Source organism: Plecotus auritus (genome assembly GCF_963455305.1).
Source record: "Plecotus auritus genome assembly, chromosome: 5".
Taxonomy (NCBI): domain Eukaryota; kingdom Metazoa; phylum Chordata; class Mammalia; order Chiroptera; family Vespertilionidae; genus Plecotus; species Plecotus auritus.
In genome coordinates, this window is record NC_137776.1 from 186,421,652 (window position 1) to 186,440,901 (window position 19,250).

A 19,250-nucleotide genomic window follows, 5' to 3' on the forward strand; every position below is an offset into this window, starting at 1 on the left:
TAGGATGCCTTTCTTCACTCACATTCACTGGGCTTCTGCTCCCTGCTGAGCCCTGGAGACAAAGTGGAGCCACTCGGTGTGCATTCCAGGTGAGATGGAGATAAGGGCTATAAAAAGCAGTAAAGCAGGCCGGGGTGGGGAGGCCTCTCAGAGGAGGTAGGAAAAGAGGCCAGCAGCCCAGGCAGAGGAACTGTATGTGCAAAGGCCCTGAGGTAGGAACATTAGAAGAGAAGCAAGGAGGCCAGTGTGGCTGGAGCAGAGGGAGCCAGGGGGAGGAGAGAGAACTGGGGAAGCAGCTGAGGGCAGGACCACCCTGAAGCTCCCTAGGCAGATGTTGGATTAGGGCCTTGACTCTGAATGTGATGGTGCTCATGGGAGGGTGTTGAGCTGGAATGTAGTTCTGGCTGCCGGGTGAGAACAAGAGGGGCATCAGGAGACCTGTGAGGGCCGTCATAGCCCTCCAAGAGGTGGGGTGCGGTGCTGGTGAGGAGGGTCAGACTTTGGGGATGTTTGGAAGGTAGGACATGTGGTGAATCAAGTCAGGATTGAGAGACAAAGGGTCACATCACCTGCAGGACTTTTGGCCGGTTGGTCTTGGCTGAGATGAAAGACGGTGGGAGAGGGGAGGGTGGGAGAGCAATTTTGGGGGTCAGAGTGGAAATCAAGACTTTGTTTTGGATCGCTGAATTTGTGAGACCTTTTCAACATCTGAGGGAGGTGCCAGGCCACGGGTTGGCTATGAGTCTGGAGCTCAGAGGGTACTGGTGAGTTGGCCTGGTTGGGGTCCCCACACACAGGGAGCCCCGGGCAGGCCAGGTTGCCAGGTGTGTGTGTGTGTGTGTGTGTGTGTGTGTGTGTGTTTGTGTGTGTGAGAGAGAGAGAGAGAGACAGAGACAGAGAGAGAGATCGAGATCTTGTTCTGTCCCCAAGCCTGCGGTCAAGTTTTGCAAACACCATGGGCCTTTTCCCAGCTATGCTCACGGCGCATGAGGAGGGGCCTTTGCTGAGGGCAAAGCACTTATGCCAAGGAGTTTGGTGTTTGATGGTACAGTGTGGGCAGGTCGGACCGAGGACCACGTGGACAGATGTGGGACTTGTGGACATTGTTCTGGGATCTCGGAGCTGCCTGGGAGCCAGTGTGGACCAGGACAGACTAGCTGGGCCTGGTTTTGTTGGGCACCTGCCAGACAGCCTGTCCCCCGCTGCTGCAGGACCTGCCCCACGGGGACCCGGCTCCCTCCGGGAGGCCAGCACGCTCAGGGAGCCAGACCCCTGGACACAGGAAGTCACCAGTTAAGTGGATGCCAAGTGTGTGTGGCACACCCCTCTGGAAGCAGCCGTGGCCTTCACTGGGTTCATGCGAGGCTGTGAGGGCCGTGCAGATGAGAAATGAAAGCGCCTCATAAGCTGGTCATATGACCTGGGACTTGGAGCCCGCAAGGTATTTCGTGGAGGAGGGACCATTACGGGGAGAAGCTGAAAGAGACAGATGACAGGAAAATTAAATGTGGGGTTTAACAGAGAAATAATCATTTTCTATGAAAGATAATGACTTCTCTGGAGGCAGGTATCAAGATTTATTGGCCCAAGAGGTTCCTGGGGAGCATAGCCAGGCGAGCACGCTGAGGCCTGGATGGGAGTAATCCTGATAGTGAAGGGTCAATACATCTGGATGCCGCGCCCTCTGCCCATGCATCACGTGGGCCAGGATTAAACCTTCTCCCACCTCCGGGAACACAGTCCTCCAGCCAGTCATGTTACAGCCGCCTCCCCGGACCCCACTGTCCTCGGAGGGGGGCCAGGGTTCTCACGAGTCCCCTCGAGCAGCCCCCCTTCAAGGGCACGGGCCACAGGCCGAGAGATGACGGAGGGGCTGGGGTTCCAGCAGTGAGCACGTTCCAGCAGTGAGCACGGCCACGGCCATGACAGCGGCCACCAGACGGGAGACTGTGGGACTGGAGGCAGACCTGCAGGGCTTCCATGTGGGAGATTTATTGCTGTGCCAAATGCATGTGTGTAAAATACATAATTCCTCTCACATGGCCTCATAAATCCAAAAGGGTCAGCTTTACATAGAGAAAAAATAAAAAATTACAAACTAATTTGTTCAGAAAACTAGAAGGGAATCAATACAAAAACTGTAGCTCAAAATTTGGTTTGAAATTGTGTGTGTAGAGAATGAACACATCTCCCCTGGATCCAAACGTCTCTTTTGTGGTGGCTCCAAGGTGGGCCTGGGACAGCCGGTGCCATGTCAACATGGATGGTCTTAGCTGGTGCCTTCGCTTGTGGGGTGGCACAAGACCAAGGTCAGCCTGGGCCTGAGCGGCCACCCCGGGGCCTGGGGAAGGGCCTGCGGTGTTCTCAGGGGTCTCAGGCCCCTCAGCAGACCTGCAGGTGGGGCACAGGCAGCACCTTGCGTTGTGCCAGGCCAGCTATGGATGGATGGATGGATGGATGGATGGATGGATGGATGGATGATGGATGATGGATGATGGATAGGTGATAGATGACACATAGATGACTGACAGGTGGATACATGACAGAGGATCGATAATAGATGATAAATGATGGATGGTACAGATGAATTCCCTGGAGCACTAGCTTAGAGGTGCCCTCGCTGGAGGGAATACTGGCTAGCGTTCTGGCTGTACTGGGGAAGATGGGGCTCAGGCCCCGTGGCCCAGATGCAAGATTCTGGGACCAGCAGACAGGACATAAGTGTCTGCCGTCATCGTCTGAATTGGCACGAGGGTCCCTTGGCTTCCTCAGGACGGGTTGTGGCAAAAGCACTGCTCTGGGTGAGGGGTCGCTGCCGCGGTGGCCTGTCCTGCAGGTCTGTGAAGGCAGCGGCTCTGGGGCTGTTCCTGTGTCCACTGCTGAGCCCCATCCCCGAGGCCTCTGCGTGGCAGGTCTGGATACTCCCAGCGCATCTCCTCTGACTTCCTTCCCCACGGAACCCTCTGTGCGGTGGTCAGCATGGGTTTCCTACGCAGAACCGCCGACACCTTTGACAAGGGTCCACAGGGGCCATGGAGAGCCAGCCAGCGTGTCGCACAGGATCCTTCTGCTGCACTGGGCGGAGACCAGATAATGGACACCAGGAAATGGGCTCTCGTTCCTTCTAGGAGGAGCCTGGGAACATTCAGGGAAGCCTTGACGCCCTCTCTCCCAGGGGTTGCCAGGCCACAGTGAAGGGACCTTGGACTCTCGAGTGGCCAGCTCCTTTAATCTGTGCAATGCGCACAGGAGCTGTGCACGCCAGTCATCCAGCCACAGTGACTGCTGGACGCGGCGAAGGCCCTGGCAGGAGCTGGGCCCCTGCAGGAGCCAGGCAGCCCTGCCCCGCCGTCGGCAGCCCCTCAGCCACAGGAGCCCTGGCCTCAGAAGTCTCACTGGCACAAACTCTCCACTGATTTCCTGACAAAGCTGGAGGCCTCAGCCCCGTGCTTCCCCCAAAGCCTCTCTTCTCTTGGCCTTCGCTGATAGCGCAGTCCTGGCACGTGCTCACCTCAGCCAGGCGATGTGTTTGTGCCCTGGACCTGCTCCCCTCCCAGCTCCTTAGGACGGTTCTCCCTCAAGTCCAGGACCTTCCTTGGCCAGCCTGATGCCCCACAGCCTTCTAGCTTCCGTCTCTCCATCTCTCTGGTCTGGGTCGTCTTTGAGAGCCAATGGAAGCGCTGGGCCTGGAGCCCAAACACGCACACAGAGCCACGTTCCAGCTGGTCAAGCAGCCAACGTCCAGTCTCAGGCCCACATCTGATGACCATCCATATGCCAGCCTATGCTAGGGAGTCCAGGCTTCCTGAGGCTCTAGCACACGCACACGCAAGCACAGGCACACATGATCACACACAATCACACAATGGTTCACGGGTGTCTCTGTAGGCCGCTTACTCTTTCCTGAGGCCTGTCTTTCCAGGACTGCCCAGCGGCTGCTCCGTGAGGCCTGGGACACGGCCGGCACCTGCCAGCTCTCCTGTCCCCGGGCTGCCCGGTGGGGCCAGCTCCGAGAGCACAGCCAGCGTATCGCACAGGATCCTTCTGCTGAGCTGAGTGGAGACCAGATCCACCACCTCTGCCCTGTCCCCACCGGGACCCACACAGGGGCCCCCGTCCAAAGCGGGAGCTGAGTCCCTCTGCCAGGGGCCAGCCAGCCCTGTGTGGCCAGCCGTCAACAGTGCTGGCAGGCCCTCTCCAGCCACACAGGCCTCTCCGGACAGTGTAGGGGGTTGCACGGACTGCCCTGGGGGCCCGGCCGGGGCATTGTCCGCCCCCCCACACCAGGGGGACCTGAGCCAGCCGACAGGTTCAGACCACTGGCTCCCCACAGCTTGGTTCCTCCCAGTAGAATGTGATTCGCCCAGTTGGTCCCCGAGGCTCCTGCCCTGTGCACCTGCCTCCAGGCAGAGGCTGGCTTCCTGGGGCCCCAGAGACAGGGCCTCAGACAAGGAGGGTAACTCCCAGGTGTTGGTGGAGGCGTCTTTGGGTGGGGAAGGGAAGTCCTCGGAGCGGGGGCTGGGGGTGGCCCTGCTGCCTGCTGGGAGGGCAGGAGGCGGAGGAGCAGCCGTGTGTGTGGAGGACGAGAGGTCGGCACTGCCGTAGGACAGCACCTCGTCCACCGGGGACAGGATCTCAGGCAGGACATTGCCCTCCAGAGCGGGGCTGGCCTCCCCCGGGGCAGCGGGGGCTCCACTGCCCGCATGCCCAGGTGCCCGGTTCTCAGCCCGCAGGGCTGCCAGCACCCTGGGGGTTGTAGGAGGAGCCCGTGGGGGGGTCCTGTCAGCCTGTGGGCTCAGGTCAGCCTCCCGAGGCCCCTCTGGGCAGTCGGTGGAAGCCTGCAGAGGCCCCGTCTCTCCTTCTTGGCTGACACCGGCCCATTTGGACCCCGAGGGAAAGGGAAGGGACAGGGCTGCGTGGCTGCAGGAAGGGGCACGGGGAAGGCATGCAGTGCAGGCAGCCTCAGGGCACGGCCAGCTGGCCTTTCCCGCATCTAATTCACTGATCAGGCTCCCACCAGTTCCAGAAGCTTCCTGCCCCCCACCAGGGCCTGGGGAGAGAAGTGCCATGCTGGGTGCCCCTCCAACTTCCAGGTCAGAGGAGCCTCCAGCAGGGAAGGGCCGCCCTGCAGCTGGCTGGGCACCCGTGCCAGGCTCCAGCGGGCTCTCCTCATCCCAGACCTCGCTGGACGCCTCCGAAAGCTCCGATCCCGACCCGGGCGAGGGGACGTCGGGGCGAGGCTGTGGCTGGCCCGCCTGCAGGAGGCCTGGCCCTGACGCAGTTGGGGAGCCCCGCAGGAAACAGGCCTCACAGGCGGCCTGTCCTCCACCCCCGTGCAGGCCCCTGGAGGCTCCAACAGAGGACTCCCCGGATGAGCCCAGGTCTGCGTCCGGGGTGTGCCCGGCCTCCCAGTCTGACAAGGAGGCAGAACTATCTGAGAGCTGGACCAGAATGGCGGACACTTTCTGGAACTCCTCGAGGGAGGGACAGGACAGGGCGCTCACGGAGGAGGGGGTGCGGGATCCCACTGATGACCCCGAGCAGGTCCCAGGAACAGACGCTGGCAGGGAGTCCAGGGCCGAGGGGGCGGGGAGCTGGGGCAGGGGGCTGCCCTGGCACTGGGTGGGGGGCCTTGCCTCCTCAGCAGGAGCTACGGAGAAAAGAGAGGGTGGGGATGTCACCCACAGTCTCCACTCTGCCTCCCCTGCCACACCCCCAGCACCAGGAGCGGCAGCAGCACACACCCCACTGGGTGGGAGCCAGTGCAGGAGAGCTCAGGGGATGTCCGAGCCAGTGGGCCAGAACCGGAAAGCCCCAACAGAGGCAGAAGAAGTGTCCGGCGGCACCCATGGGCGGGCCTATGACCCTAGCGGTGAGCTCAGCTTCACCCACCCCACAGGAAGTGAGTCACCTCTGCGCGGTCTGTCCTCAGGGGCTCAGAACCGCAGCTGTCGTTAGAGACAGACTGGCTGCCCCTGCCTGTCTTGCTGTTTGAGAGTGGATGTTCCAACAGCGAGTCCACCTCCCGTCTTTTACCTGCCGATCGGGACCGCGATAGGGGGAGTGGGTGGCCCCCAAGCCTGGTGGCGGGAGAGGCTGGCTGTGGCTTAAAGTGGGAACCCTTGGAGAAGTAGCCTTTGGTGACCTTAAGTGGGAACTCGATGGTCCTGGTGCAAAGGCAGGGGACCCGGCGGAGGGTGGGGGGCATCACCTGGACAGGTGGTCAGCTGGGTGGCTTCCTGCCAGGAGTGGGGGTCGTGGGGGTCCTCCTGCCAACAGGTCTCTGTTCTGCAAACACATGGTGGACAAGTCTCCTAGCACCCTCCCAGCCACCTCGGGGCTCAGGGTCTCTGCAGGGGGCCTTCAACTACCTCAACGGGAGGCAGGGAGGTTGCCCCCAGAGCACAAGGCTCCCTGTCTTTAGGGGGTTCTTGCCTCAGTCCCCACTGCATCAGGGAGCTGGGGCGGGTATGTGCTCCCTGGAGGGGTCCCTCCTGCTGCCCCCACCACTGGCTCTGAGTGGCATCCTTGTTTCAGACTCGAGAGGGCATGAGGTGGGCTGGGGGTGCCCAGCAGCCAGGCCAGTGCGCGGGGCACCAGGAGTGAGTGAGGGTCCCCCAGCGAGAGCCCAGGGAGCAATGGCTTAACCACCTCCACGCCTCGGGTCCCACCCCTGCCCGAGGGTCCCCTGGGCCCAGGTATCCCCCGCAGACCCCACACCTCTGCTCCTCTGACCACTGGCCTTCCGTTTCGGGGGCCTCCCTGCCAGGGCTGCTGGCAAAGTCCAGCTCCAGCTCTGCCCCGACTCGGCTTGCGCTGCTTTCAACCACCTGCTGGAAACACGTTGGAGAAACGCCACATTCAGGGTGTGGCACCTCTGCCCGCACCGGTCCGCGTCCCTCAGCTGTGGGGAGAGCACCTGTGCTCTGGTGACCATGGGAAGGAACAAGGACCACCCGCCCACTGAGGGCCCTGGAGACCCCACGCCCCAGGCACCCTCCTCCCAGTGGGCTCCAATGGCCCTGACAGACGGGCCACCTGGGCAAAGTCTGTCCTGTCGACTCCTTCACCTGATGGACGAGGTCATCCCCCCAAAATCCAATGGCAGCGTCGACAAAGCAAGGCCGGGCCCCCACTCACGCTGGCTTCCCGGGGGCTGCAGGGCCCCCTTTGGCCCCGGGAGCTCCATGCATGGCTTTCCGTCAGAGCCCAGGTCTCCGCTGTGGACGAGGGGCTGAGGTTGGGCTGGGGGTCTCCTGCGAGGCAAAGAGATCATCAGTGCTGACGGTGGGAGCACAGGACAGAAGACATGTGTCCAGGGACTCTGAGGCCACGTGAAAAAATCCTAAAACGCAAAACAGCTGCAGCCCTTGCTTATCTGGGCTCCAGCGAGGACATAGCACACGTGGCTGCCTGCTCCCGAAAGTGTGGTTGTGGGAGAGCTGCTGATATGAGTCCCAGGAAAGGGTTGAGAAGAAGGCAGGGCAAGGGCAGGCCTTGGCCATGCCCAGGTCAGCACAGCGGGGACAGAGTGGGGACACGGGGGCCCACAGGAGGGACTCACGTCTGTCCATCACCGCCTTCCTAACCTTCCTTCCACCCTGGCGGTGTGGGACACCAAGGCACAGAGGTCCTCGGCCCCCAGCCTTAGGGACGGGAGCTATTTGGCTCAAGCCCAGGCCTTGGACCCTCTGCCAGCAGGATCACTGCTCTGTGGTCACGGCCCTTGGTGAAGGCCGAGGCATCGTGGGTCACCCAGAAGAACCCAGGGCTACCATGACTCTGATGGGCGACACCCAGGCACAGTGTCCTGAGCAGAGAGCAGCCGGCACCGGCAGGGGGTCTGTCTGTCCTCTGACAGCCGCTATCCCTCCCCTGCCCCCTGCCCTGTGGTTACCTGGGCCCATTTGGCTGCCGCTCTCCACCAGCCCTTCCTGGGCGTCCACCCAGCCATTGGCCATGGACGTCTCCTCTCCCCAGGCTGGCCTTAGGGGCCACAGGTGGACATCCGAAGCTGAAGTTTCTCTGGGGGGTGTCCCATCCTGCTTAGGGACAGGGCTGCAAAGCGGTGCAGAGGGTGTGACTGCCTGCCCAGGCCCCACCCTCCGCGGTGCCCAGCCTGGCCACAGTTCTGCACACGCGGAGCTCGCAGCACGTCCAGGGGCAGCTGTGGTTGGTGGCCACATGGCCAGTGCACAGGCAAGAAAAGACAGGCCCTGGCCCCTCCCCACCCAGCAGCCCCCATGCCCAGAGCATTGCCCCCAACGGGGTCACTGCTGGGGGGTGACAGGGCACGGGGCACAGTGCTGGGCGTGGTGGGGGGAGATGCCCATCTGTTCCCTGGCACAAAGCACGTGCTCCATCAAGACCCCTGCGTGGAGCGTGACCGCTGGCACGTGGCGCGGCCCTGTGTGCACGAGCTGGGCCCACTGAGCTCTGGGAGGCACCGTGGTCGGAGGCCTGGACGCCACACAGGCTGCCATACCCTTGGCACACTGACGCCAGCACACAATGGCCCCCGTCGCGGCCGCAAGGAGGTGGCTGGCGTCCCGACTCCTGGTTTAAGGGCAATGCCTGCAGGCAGGCCAGCTCCAGAACTTTCTGCCCTTCTCTGCGGGCAGCCTGGGGTCACTTACGCTCCCTGTCTTCCACGCACCTGCTACAGCTGCTCCTCCCCCAGGCCCCCCTGAGCATCTCCTAGGATCACATTCATATCTGGGGTGGACAGGGCTGGGGTCTGTGGGCCATCCTCTGCCCGCCCAGCCCTATGATCAAGCCCGTGGCCCATGAGGGGAGTCAGCCCAGGGATTTCAAGGACCCAGGACTGGCGCGTGATGGTGACGTGCGTTTAGGTCAGTCCTAGCGAGTTTTATTTGGAAAGAGCTCCCGGAGGGAAGAACGGGCGAGCACCGGGCCAGGGCTGCCCATGACGACTCACGGGGGGGCTCTCGGGCTCTCGGGGCTCCGCCAGGGGCCGTGGCTGGAGGGGCTGCAGGGCCTGAGTGGTGTCGGGGAGCGTGATGACCCCTGCGCAGGCCCCACTGGCTGCTGGCTTGTCTCAGCGCCCCTCTCCCAGGTGGCCTTGGCTTCAGGGCTGGAACCCTGGGAGAAACAGTGGAGGGTGAGCCGACAAGGACACCCCTGGTCCATCGCCTCTTCGGAAAGTGGACGGCGTGCTCACCTGAGTAGGCACCTGGCTGACCCCGTGCGCCCACCCTCACAGGAGCCTGAGCTCCGGTGCTCAAGTGCAGACACCAGGCCAGAGCAGGACTAGCTGGGCCCACACCCTCGTCTGTGTCAGCCGCCCTGGGTGCCCCTACTATAGGCTGGCCGGGGGCAGGCAGCCCACTTGCCTGGTGGCCAGCCACCGTGCACCTGCTAACCCACACTAGGTGCGTCACGGAGCCCACTCGTTCCACCTTCTGGCAGCATTCCCAGCTTATAGAGAACAGCCACCCGCCCACCCACGTCCGCAGCCTCCTGCATGAGACTGCGGCCAGGGACAGGCTGCTGGGCCAGGGATGCCCTGTTGCTCAGGGTTCCCCACGGGCCTGGCCTCTCCAAGGAGCCCCAGGCCACGCGCTTCTTCCGGCCTCAGGTCCTCTCCCAGGACCACAGGGGTTTGTCTCCTCCTCCAGGGCCTGGCCAGGGCCACCTTGCCCAGGAGACCTCCTCGGGCCCCCCAGTAAGCAGCCGCCCCACCTGCCCTCCATCTGTACCCCCAGAGCTCCTGTCTTCCCCGCATGTTTTTACAAGGGACTTGCACATCCCGTGAAGCTCCTGGCGACAAGCACCTCCTGCCCACAACTGAGCCTCCAGCCCAGGGGTGAGTGCCCACCTGCAGCAGCTGGGCTGTGGCCAGGAGCTCCTGCCGCAGGCGGGCCACAGCCCTCTGCACCGAGAGGACGTGCCGGTGGTGCCGCAGGAGCAGTGTCCTCTCCTGGCACGAGAGCAGGCGCCTGTTGCCCGGGCATCGGGTTTCCCTCTGAACAGGCAGAGGAGGAGAAGTCAGCCGTACCCCAACCCAGCACAAAGGCTCACGTGGAAAAGGAACCCCCAACGAACCGACTCGGGCACTGGTGGGGGGCTCCCTTCGCCTCTCCCGACGCCCTCCTGCTCCTCCCGTGCCCTGGCTCCCTTGGGCTTTGCCAACAGCAGGCTCCAGCAGGAAGCAGGAGGGAAGGGGTGCCTGTCCCTGTGCCCCCCAAGGCTGGCTGCATCCCTGTTCTCCCCGTGCAGCTCTTCCTCTAGGTCTGGGCATGGCACCTACCTCTAAATTCGTCCCTTGGTTACATGGTCCCCACTGGCTTCGGACCCCGCTGTCTCCGAGAGCACACACCTCAGCAGAGCAGCTCTGCCCAGGCTCGGGCCCTGCACCCCCACCCTGGGAGGTGGTGTCTCAGGGGTCATGACCCCTGCCTCTACCCCCCCCACCCCGCCCCAATCTCCACCTGTAGCATAAGACTCCCCGTGTGGGGGCGGCCCCGGGCCCTCCAGCCAGGATCCCTCTCAGGTGGGAGACTGCAGCCACCCCTTGGCAAGGCCTGTTCCGTGGGCTCCCTCGTTGCCATGTGATACCTGGACCCTTCTAAGCCCTCTTCAGGTTCCCGGGTTGAGCCGTGCCCTACAGATAGTGTCTTGCATTTTTCTGCCTGTGTCTCTTCCTGCCCCCCCCCTCCCCGCCCCCCAGAATTGCCTTGCACCTGCCCTCCACCTCCCCAGTCCAGACAGGCCATGGAGGGCAGAGATGAGAAGGCGGGCAGCCTGGGGTGTGGTGAGGGCTCGGGAATTCAGGAATTCTCCAGCTGTGGTCACATGACCACTTTGTGTTCACCAACTGCCCATGCCCAGGTCAGACGGCCTTACCTGCCCCTGCTCAAGGCTGCTGAGGCCCTGAGGCTGCTTCTCGGCCAAGACCAGCGCGGCCTCGCTGCCCTGGCTGCCTGGACACCTGGGTGATGGCAAGAGGGACACCCTCAAGCCTGGCACATGGATGTGAAAACCAGGCACGGCCAGCCCTGGCCAGCCAGGTGCGCCAGCCCCCCCTCCCCTCCCCCTCTCCTCCCCCCCATCCCCGCAGCAGGGCACAAGCAAGAGGAGCCGTGGGTGGGCCCTGGGGAGCCTGGGGATGGCCCCAGCCAAACTCACTGCTCCCCACCCCACCCCCCCTCACGACCCCGTTTGTGTCTGAGATGAAGCACCGGAGCCCCAGCCCAGCCCAGGGCCTGTGGGGAAGGGGTGGGTGTGGCACAGGACGCCCACAGCCGGACCCTCGTACACGGCAGTGAGGTTCTCAGCTGGGAAACCTCTTTGGGGCCAATGTGGCAACATCAAGAAGCTGAAAAAGTGCGTTCCCACTGCTAGGATTCACTTTAAGGAAGTGATGTCCTGGGTGAGCACTTCCTGTTGGAAGGCCCGCTGTGGGGCTGGTGAACGAACTGGCTAGTTCTCTGCGCTGGGTGCCCTGGACATGGTAGCCATTACCAAGGGACATGGACAAGCGTCCTGACTTTTAAGTGAACACTCGGGCCACAGTCTGTGCTGCTGACGGCTGATGCTGCTTAAGTACCACGTGCGCATCTCCCTCAGCAACAGCCGGGAAGACAGATGGGAAAGTAGGCAGAAGTCACCTCAGAGAGTGAACTGGGGGTGGTTTTGACACTGGAGCCGGGTGGCTAAGCGCACGCTCACCTTTGACACTCCAGCCAGGCTGGCTCCCAGCTCGTCTTCGCCCGCACGACCTCCTCACGCAGGCGCAGCAGCTCTTCCTCCCGCGGGCTCTGCCCCAGCACCTGGAGCAGGAAGCAGCGAGAGCTCCGGGCCTGGCTCCCCTGGGGCAGGGCACACTAAGCCGGGGAGGCCTCATCTCTGCCGCCTGCCTAGCTTCCTGGCTGCTCCCAGACCAGCCTCTCCCAACGGGAATGGAGCCCAGCCCAGGGGAGCAGGCCAGCAGCTCCAGGAAGCCCTCCTGGACTGTCCTCCCAACTGTGAACTCCAAGGGCAGCTGGGGTCTCATCACCTTGGCCTCTGCCCAGCCCTGACCCAGTCCAGGCCCGTTTGTGCTCCAGAGGGTCTGAGAGCCCCGCCACCCACTCTGCAATGTGCAGCCTGGGCGGAGGGCCAGCCCTGCCCAAGGCGCCGGTATAAATGCCTGTTCTCACCCCCACCCTGGGTGGGAGGAAGGGGCCTGGGCGGATGTCAGCTGGAAGGGTGGGGGATGCCATGGCAGGGAGAGCCTCCCCCAAGCAAGGACCCCCGTGGAGAACCCTGGGTGCAGGCTCCAGAGAGGCAGCTGAGCGAGGATTGGGGTCTACCATTGGCTGCCAGTGCCTCCCCTGCACCCCACTCTTATGCTCTCCCCCTGGGGTGTCTCCCTGTACCTGGTGAACAGTGTTGTCCCAAGGGTAGAGCCTGGCCAGGGGCAACTGGGATGGGGCGTGTCCTGGCTCTGGTTCCTGCAGGGGCGCTGAGGGCAGAGAGAAAGTGGCAGGGCTGGGCCACAAGGGTCTCCAGGGCTGCTTCTACGGGAGGGCCCGAGAGGTGGGATGTTGGCGGCAATGTGATGCCCCCCATCCACACAGCTGCACGCCAACCACGAGGCCATGCCAAAAGGAATCGCTGTCACTTTGCCTGACATGAAGTTCTGGTGTGTGAACCCACTGACCCTGCAGAAACCCAGACCCAGGTAGAGGGGTTTGGGGTGCCTGGGCCCAGCTGCTCCACTCCCACAGACGGGGAGACAGAGGCCCAGAGAGAAAGATGGCCCTTTTGAGGTCCAGCACCAGCAGGTGGAGTGACAGCAGAGCCCACACTCCCAGCTGAGGTAGGTCTGGCCACTGACACCACTGACGCCTTCGGTGCTGGGTGTGATGGGAAACGGACCCTGTGCTTCTAAGAAGGTCATACGAGGCCCCGGCCTCTGCCAGGAGATCATCAAGGGGATTGGAGTGTGGATTTAATGTTCCACTGAGAAAAAAAAACAAAAAGTATGCATGCGGATGCATACAGACAGACACACATGTTCCCACACACACGTTTACATGTTCCCACACACACATATGAAAGAACAGCTTTCCAGACACATCAGGCAACACTGCACACTCCTCCCTGGGAGACAAAAGCCAGGCAGGTGAGACCTATGGTTGTCACAGCTGCCTGCTCGAGAGGCTCTTGCTGCAGCTCGGGGAGGGGAAACTGAGGCAGAGCCAGCAGACACCTGGTAGAGAAGTGGAGCTGCGAGTCTGGAGAGACTGAGGCAGCCAGAGCTGGTGGGCTGAGCATCAGGAAGAAGAGAGGCTGGAGGCTGTGGCCCGTCCCCTCGTCCCGGAGGCCTTGGTGGTGCCCGTGGGAAACCCTGATGCCCGGGAATGAAGCACAGGAGGACCAGACGCCGAGGAGCATGTCTGTCCCCACCTCCCAGGCTCAGAACCTCACGATTCTGGGTCTCGGGCAGAGTACACCAAAGCTAAAAGACATGGTCACCAGCGAACAGCGCCCCCAAAATGTTAAAGGAGGTCCTTTAAGCAGCAGGAAAATGATGCCAGAGAGGAAGTGAGCTCTACAGCGAGGGGCAGAGGGGCAGTGGATAACGGTGTCCACCGAGCCCGCCTGCTGTCTTCTCCATCACCCAGGCCCCATGGGTGCCCACTTGCGCCCACGAGCAGGAGCAGTGGTGCCCGGGCCCAATCGTGGTTCTGGCATCAGATGAACTTAGTTTCAAATCCTGGCTCCACCCTTCCCGTGTGGCCTCAGGCAAGTCACTCCATCTCTCTGGGCCTCTCCAGTGTGTGCCTGACTCAGTTTCCCCTCGGGTCCACGCAGGGAGCATGGGTGACATGGAGATGGCTGGTTTTGAGGACTCTCACCCGCATAGGCTGACTGGCCGGCCGGCCTCTCCCGTCCTTCCTCGGGGCCCCGGGAGGGCGCAGCAGCGTCTCTGCCCAGGGGCGGCTGGGACCTGCCAGGTGAGGAGGTGCTAGGGACTCCCTCCAGCAGCACCAGTACCTCGCCTGTCTAAGACCCCCCCACCTCACCTTCCATGTTGGGCGGGTGCCACCGTCCCCGCCTTGGACGCACCTGGATCTGGCCGTCACAGTGCTCCAGGGGGGCTTCGGATCCGGGCCCGCCCACAGCCATAGACCCTCCAGCTCTGGTGCTGCTCCTGGCCTGGCCTGGGTCTTGCGCTTCTCCATCCGCCTCTGTGAGGACAGATGTGTGTGTGGAGGATAAAGGGCAACCTCCCAGCCAGTGGGCCTGGCCAGGTGCCTGGAGCGGGGCTGGGTGGGGGAAGGGTGGCAGGTGTCCAGCAGACACAGTCAGGCCGGGGACGGGCCTCCCACAGTTGGGGGGGAGGGGACAGCCAGGGTGGCTTTGGAAGGCTCCCGGGGAACGGCAGTCGCCCAGCAGGTGCGATGCTGGAAGCAGGAAGAGGGGGAGAGAGAAAGGGAAACGGGCCAGGTGTGTCTGTGCTTGTGGGTCTGAGGGCATGTGCATGAGTGCATGCGCACACACGTGCACACAGACACGTGCACACACAGACACGTACATACAGACACGTGCACACAGACACGTGCACACAGACACACCTGGCTGCTCCCCTAGGAACGCCTCCCTAAATGGCTGCATAAGAACATCCACCAATAGTCTCCGGACATGGAGGAGAGTCACCTCTGAGAAGGCTCGTCCCGTCCGACCAGATCATGACATCACCCTCCTGGTCCTCACCCTGCTGGCCCCGGAGGTGCTCTCTGCACCACCTCGACCACCAGTGCTGCCTGTCTCCTGGGGCTGAACATGCAGGCTCAGAGGGGCAGGCACGGGGCATAGTCAGGCTCACCGCTAGCCGGTGTTTAAAGAGCAGCTCATCCAGGGCCTTCTGGGTCTCCCAGACCTCCAGCTCCGCCCGCTGCCGCAGAAGGGCCAGGGCCTGCTCCTGCTTCTGCTGGTCCAGCTGCAGGGAGGGCCCAGCCTCAGTTCCCTGGCCCCAGCCTGCTCCCTGCCCCCCGCCACTCTTTGGCAAGAGGGCAGGGGGTGCCACCTCTGAGAACAGGAGGGGCCCCCAAAGGACCCCAGTCTTGGCAGGGACCCTCCCCCCCAGGTCCCCGTGCCCTGGGTATCCTGGGCCAGTCTGACTATCGGCCTCTCCTTCCTCCCTCCCAGCCTCCCCGCGAAGGCTGCAGCTGTAAACCCTGCAGTTCCCCGCTTCAGAGCCTCTTCTGCTCAGCTTCCGGGGGGCAAAGGCTGCGCCCCAATTACCTCAAACAGAAAAGGCCTAAAGGGACACAGTGGGGGTGGGACACACCTTCAGGGCCTGCAGAAAGCTCAGGGACTTCCGCTGGAGGTCTGAGAAGGGCCTGCCAGGTTCCTGCTGACCTGCAAGCACAGGGGGACAGCTGAGCGCCTGGGCCTCCGTCCACTCAGCCTCCGGCTCAGCCTCTCGCTCCCACCTGCAGGGAAGGGAGTCCAGCCCCTCCCCCCACATCCAGGGAGGATGGGAGAGGCCGCAGCCAGAGGAGGGGACAGACGCTGCTGCTTCCCCTCCACGCCCAGGGGCTCGCTTGGCCTGACCCAGCCACGCTCCCCCACCCCCACCCCCACCCCGACCCTGCAGAGGTGACAGCATGGTATCACCAGGCAGGCCTCACTTGCCATGGGTTTGTGGGTGAACTGGACCAAACCACCAGCCCCCCAGAGCCTCCATGGGGAGCGGAGTTTCCTGCTGCGTGTGTGTGTGTGTGTGTGTGTGTGTGTGTGTGTTGGGGGGGTAATGCAAACTCAGCTGTGGTGGCTGCCGGCACAGTGCAGGGTGGCCATGGCCGGGCGCCATGACACCGGCACAGGTCCCTGGTCGGGTCCCTGGGCTTCCTCCGGAGCATGAGCATGGAAACTGCCGCCTCCCCCGGGTGAGGGAGTCCCGGAGGCAGCGGAGGCTGCTCTTTCCTCGGTGGCTTCGCAGGCCCAGCCCGGGCCCTGCATGCCGCTCCTCCCCTCAGTCTTGTGGACATGGCCCCTGGGGGCAGCCTGTGAGCTGCTTCCTCCCCCAGCCCGTCTCCTGTCCTGGGTGCTGGTGAGAGCTGGCAGGGGCTACGGATGACTCGGCTTCCCGGGGGGCCCGGGCCCTGGTCTGAGGACGGTGGAGCCTTCCTGGGACTCTCGGTTGAGCTCCTCAGTCATCGCTGACGCTTGTGCCGAGAGGAGAGCATCCTGGCCCACCCTCTCCTTCCCGGGCGGAGCGGCTCTGCTCTCCTCGGTCAGAGCATGAGGTCCGAGAGCTGTGACCCAGTTCCGGGTGTTTCCATGGCAGCTGAGAAATGGAGGCACCAGCCTGGACAGGAAGCCGGGGCTCTGGCCACCTGGCGTGCGTGGAGCACTTGGGGCGATGCCCAGGGTCCCCCTCCTACTCCGCGCGAACCGGTCTCCTTGGGAACGAAGACACTTTCAGGAACTGGTTTGAAGTGTGTTCCGAGCCCAAGTCCCTGGAGAGGAAAATCCCCCGGCTTCTGTTGTGTCTCTGAGAGCTGAGTGCAAGAAGGTGCCGGTCCCTCACCCTGGCCGCTGCCCGGGCTCCTGCGGACCCTCCTCCAGGCCCTGGCCCTGCAGCCCGAGAAGGGGAGTTCCTGGTCACACCAGTGTCCCTGAGCGGTCCCCAGGGAGCTCGGGGCTGTGACGTGGGAGAAAGCAAGCTGTCCCTGCCTGGCCTGGCCCTGGCCCTGGGTGGCCAAGCAGATGGCAGTCCCCTAGACTTTCTGAGTCACCCTACTGAGCAGAGGATGACCCTGCCTCGCTCCCCAAGTCCTCTGGAGACTCTTGGTGAGGAGCTGGAAGCTGAGGATCCAGTGAGAGGTTTAGTAAGTGCCATTAGGATCGCTGGTATTAGTGATGGTGGTGGTGGTGGTGATGCTGGTGATGGTGACGAGTTTGAGGTGTGCTCTCAGGTACGGAGTCGAGGAGTCGGCCCCCAACCAGAGAGCAGCTGATGCCCGTCCCTGTCTGTCTGGGAGAGCCCTGTGTCTGAAGCCAGGGCTGCGCTATCCCTCATGACGGCCGCGGCCACAGCCACCGCGCTGCTCCGTGTGCACGGAAATCCACAGGAAATAAAGTGCAAAGTTCTTTAATGGCTAGAGAGCCACAGGTGGCTGGTGGCTGCCCTATGGGAGAGCCCACCATTTAGACCATTTCCCTCATTCCAGAAGGTTCTGTTGGATGATGCCGTGTGAGGCGTTAGAAAGTAAGTTCTGTTGGGCAGCGCTGGCCGAGGCCTGTGAATCCAGAAGGTTCTGTTGGACGGCCCTGCTTCCATTGGTAAATAAGGGAGCTGACTGACTCGGAGCTGGGTCTGAACCCCGCTCTGCCACGGGCTGGTGGGAGATGAGCCACACAGACAGGTGCACAAGCAGGAGTTTGACGCCCACAGAGCAGGTGACGGCGGGTGAGTGACCCACCGAGTGTTATCTGGGAGGCTCCCTGGAGGAGGTGTCTGACAGGAGCCCAGCGCAGGCCTCTGGGTGTGTTCACCGCTGGTTCTGGCTACCTGCGCCCTGCCCTCAGCCACTCAGGCAGGAGCCACCCAGATTCCAAATGACTCCTGGGCTGCCTGTGGCCCCAGGATAGAGACCCTGCCAGAGAATTCCAGGAGAGACGGGCGAGACCACGGCCCAACCTGCTCCCACCCCAGAGAGGCAGGCAGGGCAGGGACGGCGCTGGCTGTGCTAGAAGCCCTGGCACCTGGCCGCCTAGGGTCAGCCTGTGGACGCTGCTCGGCCCTGGCGACAGCTCAGCCCGGCCCCGACCAGACCTCAGAGGCTTAGGAGGTCGTTTTCAGGTAGGTGGGCAGCTCTGCCCTGTCCTTTTCCTGGAAGGCCCAGCAGGTGTGGGTGGGCCCCGGGAGCCCTGAGGCCCCTGTGGTCTGGGGAGGGGCAGCCTCCGCCCAGGTCCCTCCTTCCCTTTGCAGGCACCTGTGGAGGGGCAGCTCTGCGGAAAGGGCTGCCCACGCCCGCTCTGCCCGTCCTCGCCCTGGCACCCACACCACCCACGGAATATTCCTCCAGGGAATGAGTCGGGGCGAACGCTCGCACTTCAGACCCGATTTGTGTCCGCAGTTCAGGCGTTTTGTCCTTTCAGTGCCCGACGGCCCTCCCTCGGGGGTGTTGGGAGGCCCCTCTTTGCTCCTGGCTCTGGTCTCATACCCTCACCAGGTGGCGCTGTCCCACCCAGACACCACCCCACGCCCCATCCCCACCACATGTGGCTGATACAAGCACAGGGAGGCGGAGGCTGGGGTGCACGTCGGCTGCCTGTCCCTCGAAGCCAGTATCAGTCACAACAGAGCACAGAGAGGCGTCTGGGTCCCAAAAGCCTCCAAACACTTTAATACTGAAACATGGATGCTCTCCACTTAGAAAAGGGTCTCTACACGCGCAGGACCTCGCCGGAGCGGCAGACTGTGGAGGGGGTCCCCGAAGGGCCTCCCCGGCCACCCAACCAGCCAGCCCAGGGCCTGTCCGGAGGCTCGCCCTTACCGCAGCTCTGCAGGGTCCAGGGCGTGACCAAGCCTGCCTCTCTGGCCGACAGCATCTCCTCCAGCCACAGGGAGCCACAGGTGGGGTCCGGCGGAGCTGGCACCTCGAGTGAGCTGGAGACATGCAAACACGCATGTGAGCAGGTGAGGCAGGTAGGAGGCAGCTGGCAGGGCTGGGGGTGGGAGCCCGAGCTCCCGATGCCAGCAGAGCTCTCAGACTCTCACCGTGTCCAGGACAGGCCTGCGACCACAGGGCCAAGAGGGCGGAGTGAGCGGGTGGGCCTGCAGGGGCTAACGCCCCTGCTTGGTGGGGTCTCCTCTGAGAAGCAGTAACTGGGGCTCTGCTCTCAGCCCTGGGGGCCCAGCACCCCGCAGGAGTGCAGGCCTCTACGTCACCATGGGCACTGGGCCAGGATCCGAGTGCCCTTGGCCACAGGCCACCGCTGCCTGTGCCTCCATGAACAGCCTGTACTTCCTGGCACATGTCCACCAGGAAGTGGCTGAAGATGCCTGTGGCCATGGGGACAGGTGGGGCTTGGCCCCGAGGCACAGGTGTTTGTCTTGCACCTGCCGTGTGGCAGCTGCTGTTCTGTATGACCTGTGCCCAATCCCACCCATGGACGTGCAGGGGAGGTGACATGGAAGAGGGTTCCAGAAAGAGCGAGCAGCCCTGGGCTGAGCCCAGATGCTGAGGAGGCAACAGATGGACCCAGTGGCTGATTCCTGGGTGACC

The 19,250-nt window shown here is 63.1% G+C and overlaps 1 protein-coding gene across 1 annotated transcript in view; it reads right to left on the reverse strand.

Moving 5' to 3' along the window:
- Positions 1 to 1,453: 1,453 nt before the first annotated feature.
- CCDC187 (coiled-coil domain containing 187) overlaps positions 1,454 to 19,250 on the reverse strand; it is a gene marked incomplete at its 5' end in the record, with an annotated part of 34,373 nt that continues 16,576 nt past the window's right edge. The window contains 15 exons of the mRNA XM_080668361.1: positions 1,454 to 1,476; positions 3,898 to 5,650; positions 6,212 to 6,288; positions 6,721 to 6,833; positions 7,141 to 7,256; positions 7,898 to 8,058; positions 8,939 to 9,102; positions 9,839 to 9,985; positions 10,867 to 10,951; positions 11,692 to 11,792; positions 14,077 to 14,198; positions 14,668 to 14,725; positions 14,837 to 14,950; positions 15,302 to 15,372; positions 18,519 to 18,631. Coding sequence (XP_080524487.1) covers positions 1,464 to 1,476; positions 3,898 to 5,650; positions 6,212 to 6,288; positions 6,721 to 6,833; positions 7,141 to 7,256; positions 7,898 to 8,058; positions 8,939 to 9,102; positions 9,839 to 9,985; positions 10,867 to 10,951; positions 11,692 to 11,792; positions 14,077 to 14,198; positions 14,668 to 14,725; positions 14,837 to 14,950; positions 15,302 to 15,372; positions 18,519 to 18,631 — 3,208 coding nt within the window. The 3' untranslated portion in view covers positions 1,454 to 1,463. The remainder of the gene's footprint in view (positions 1,477 to 3,897; positions 5,651 to 6,211; positions 6,289 to 6,720; positions 6,834 to 7,140; positions 7,257 to 7,897; positions 8,059 to 8,938; positions 9,103 to 9,838; positions 9,986 to 10,866; positions 10,952 to 11,691; positions 11,793 to 14,076; positions 14,199 to 14,667; positions 14,726 to 14,836; positions 14,951 to 15,301; positions 15,373 to 18,518; positions 18,632 to 19,250) is intronic.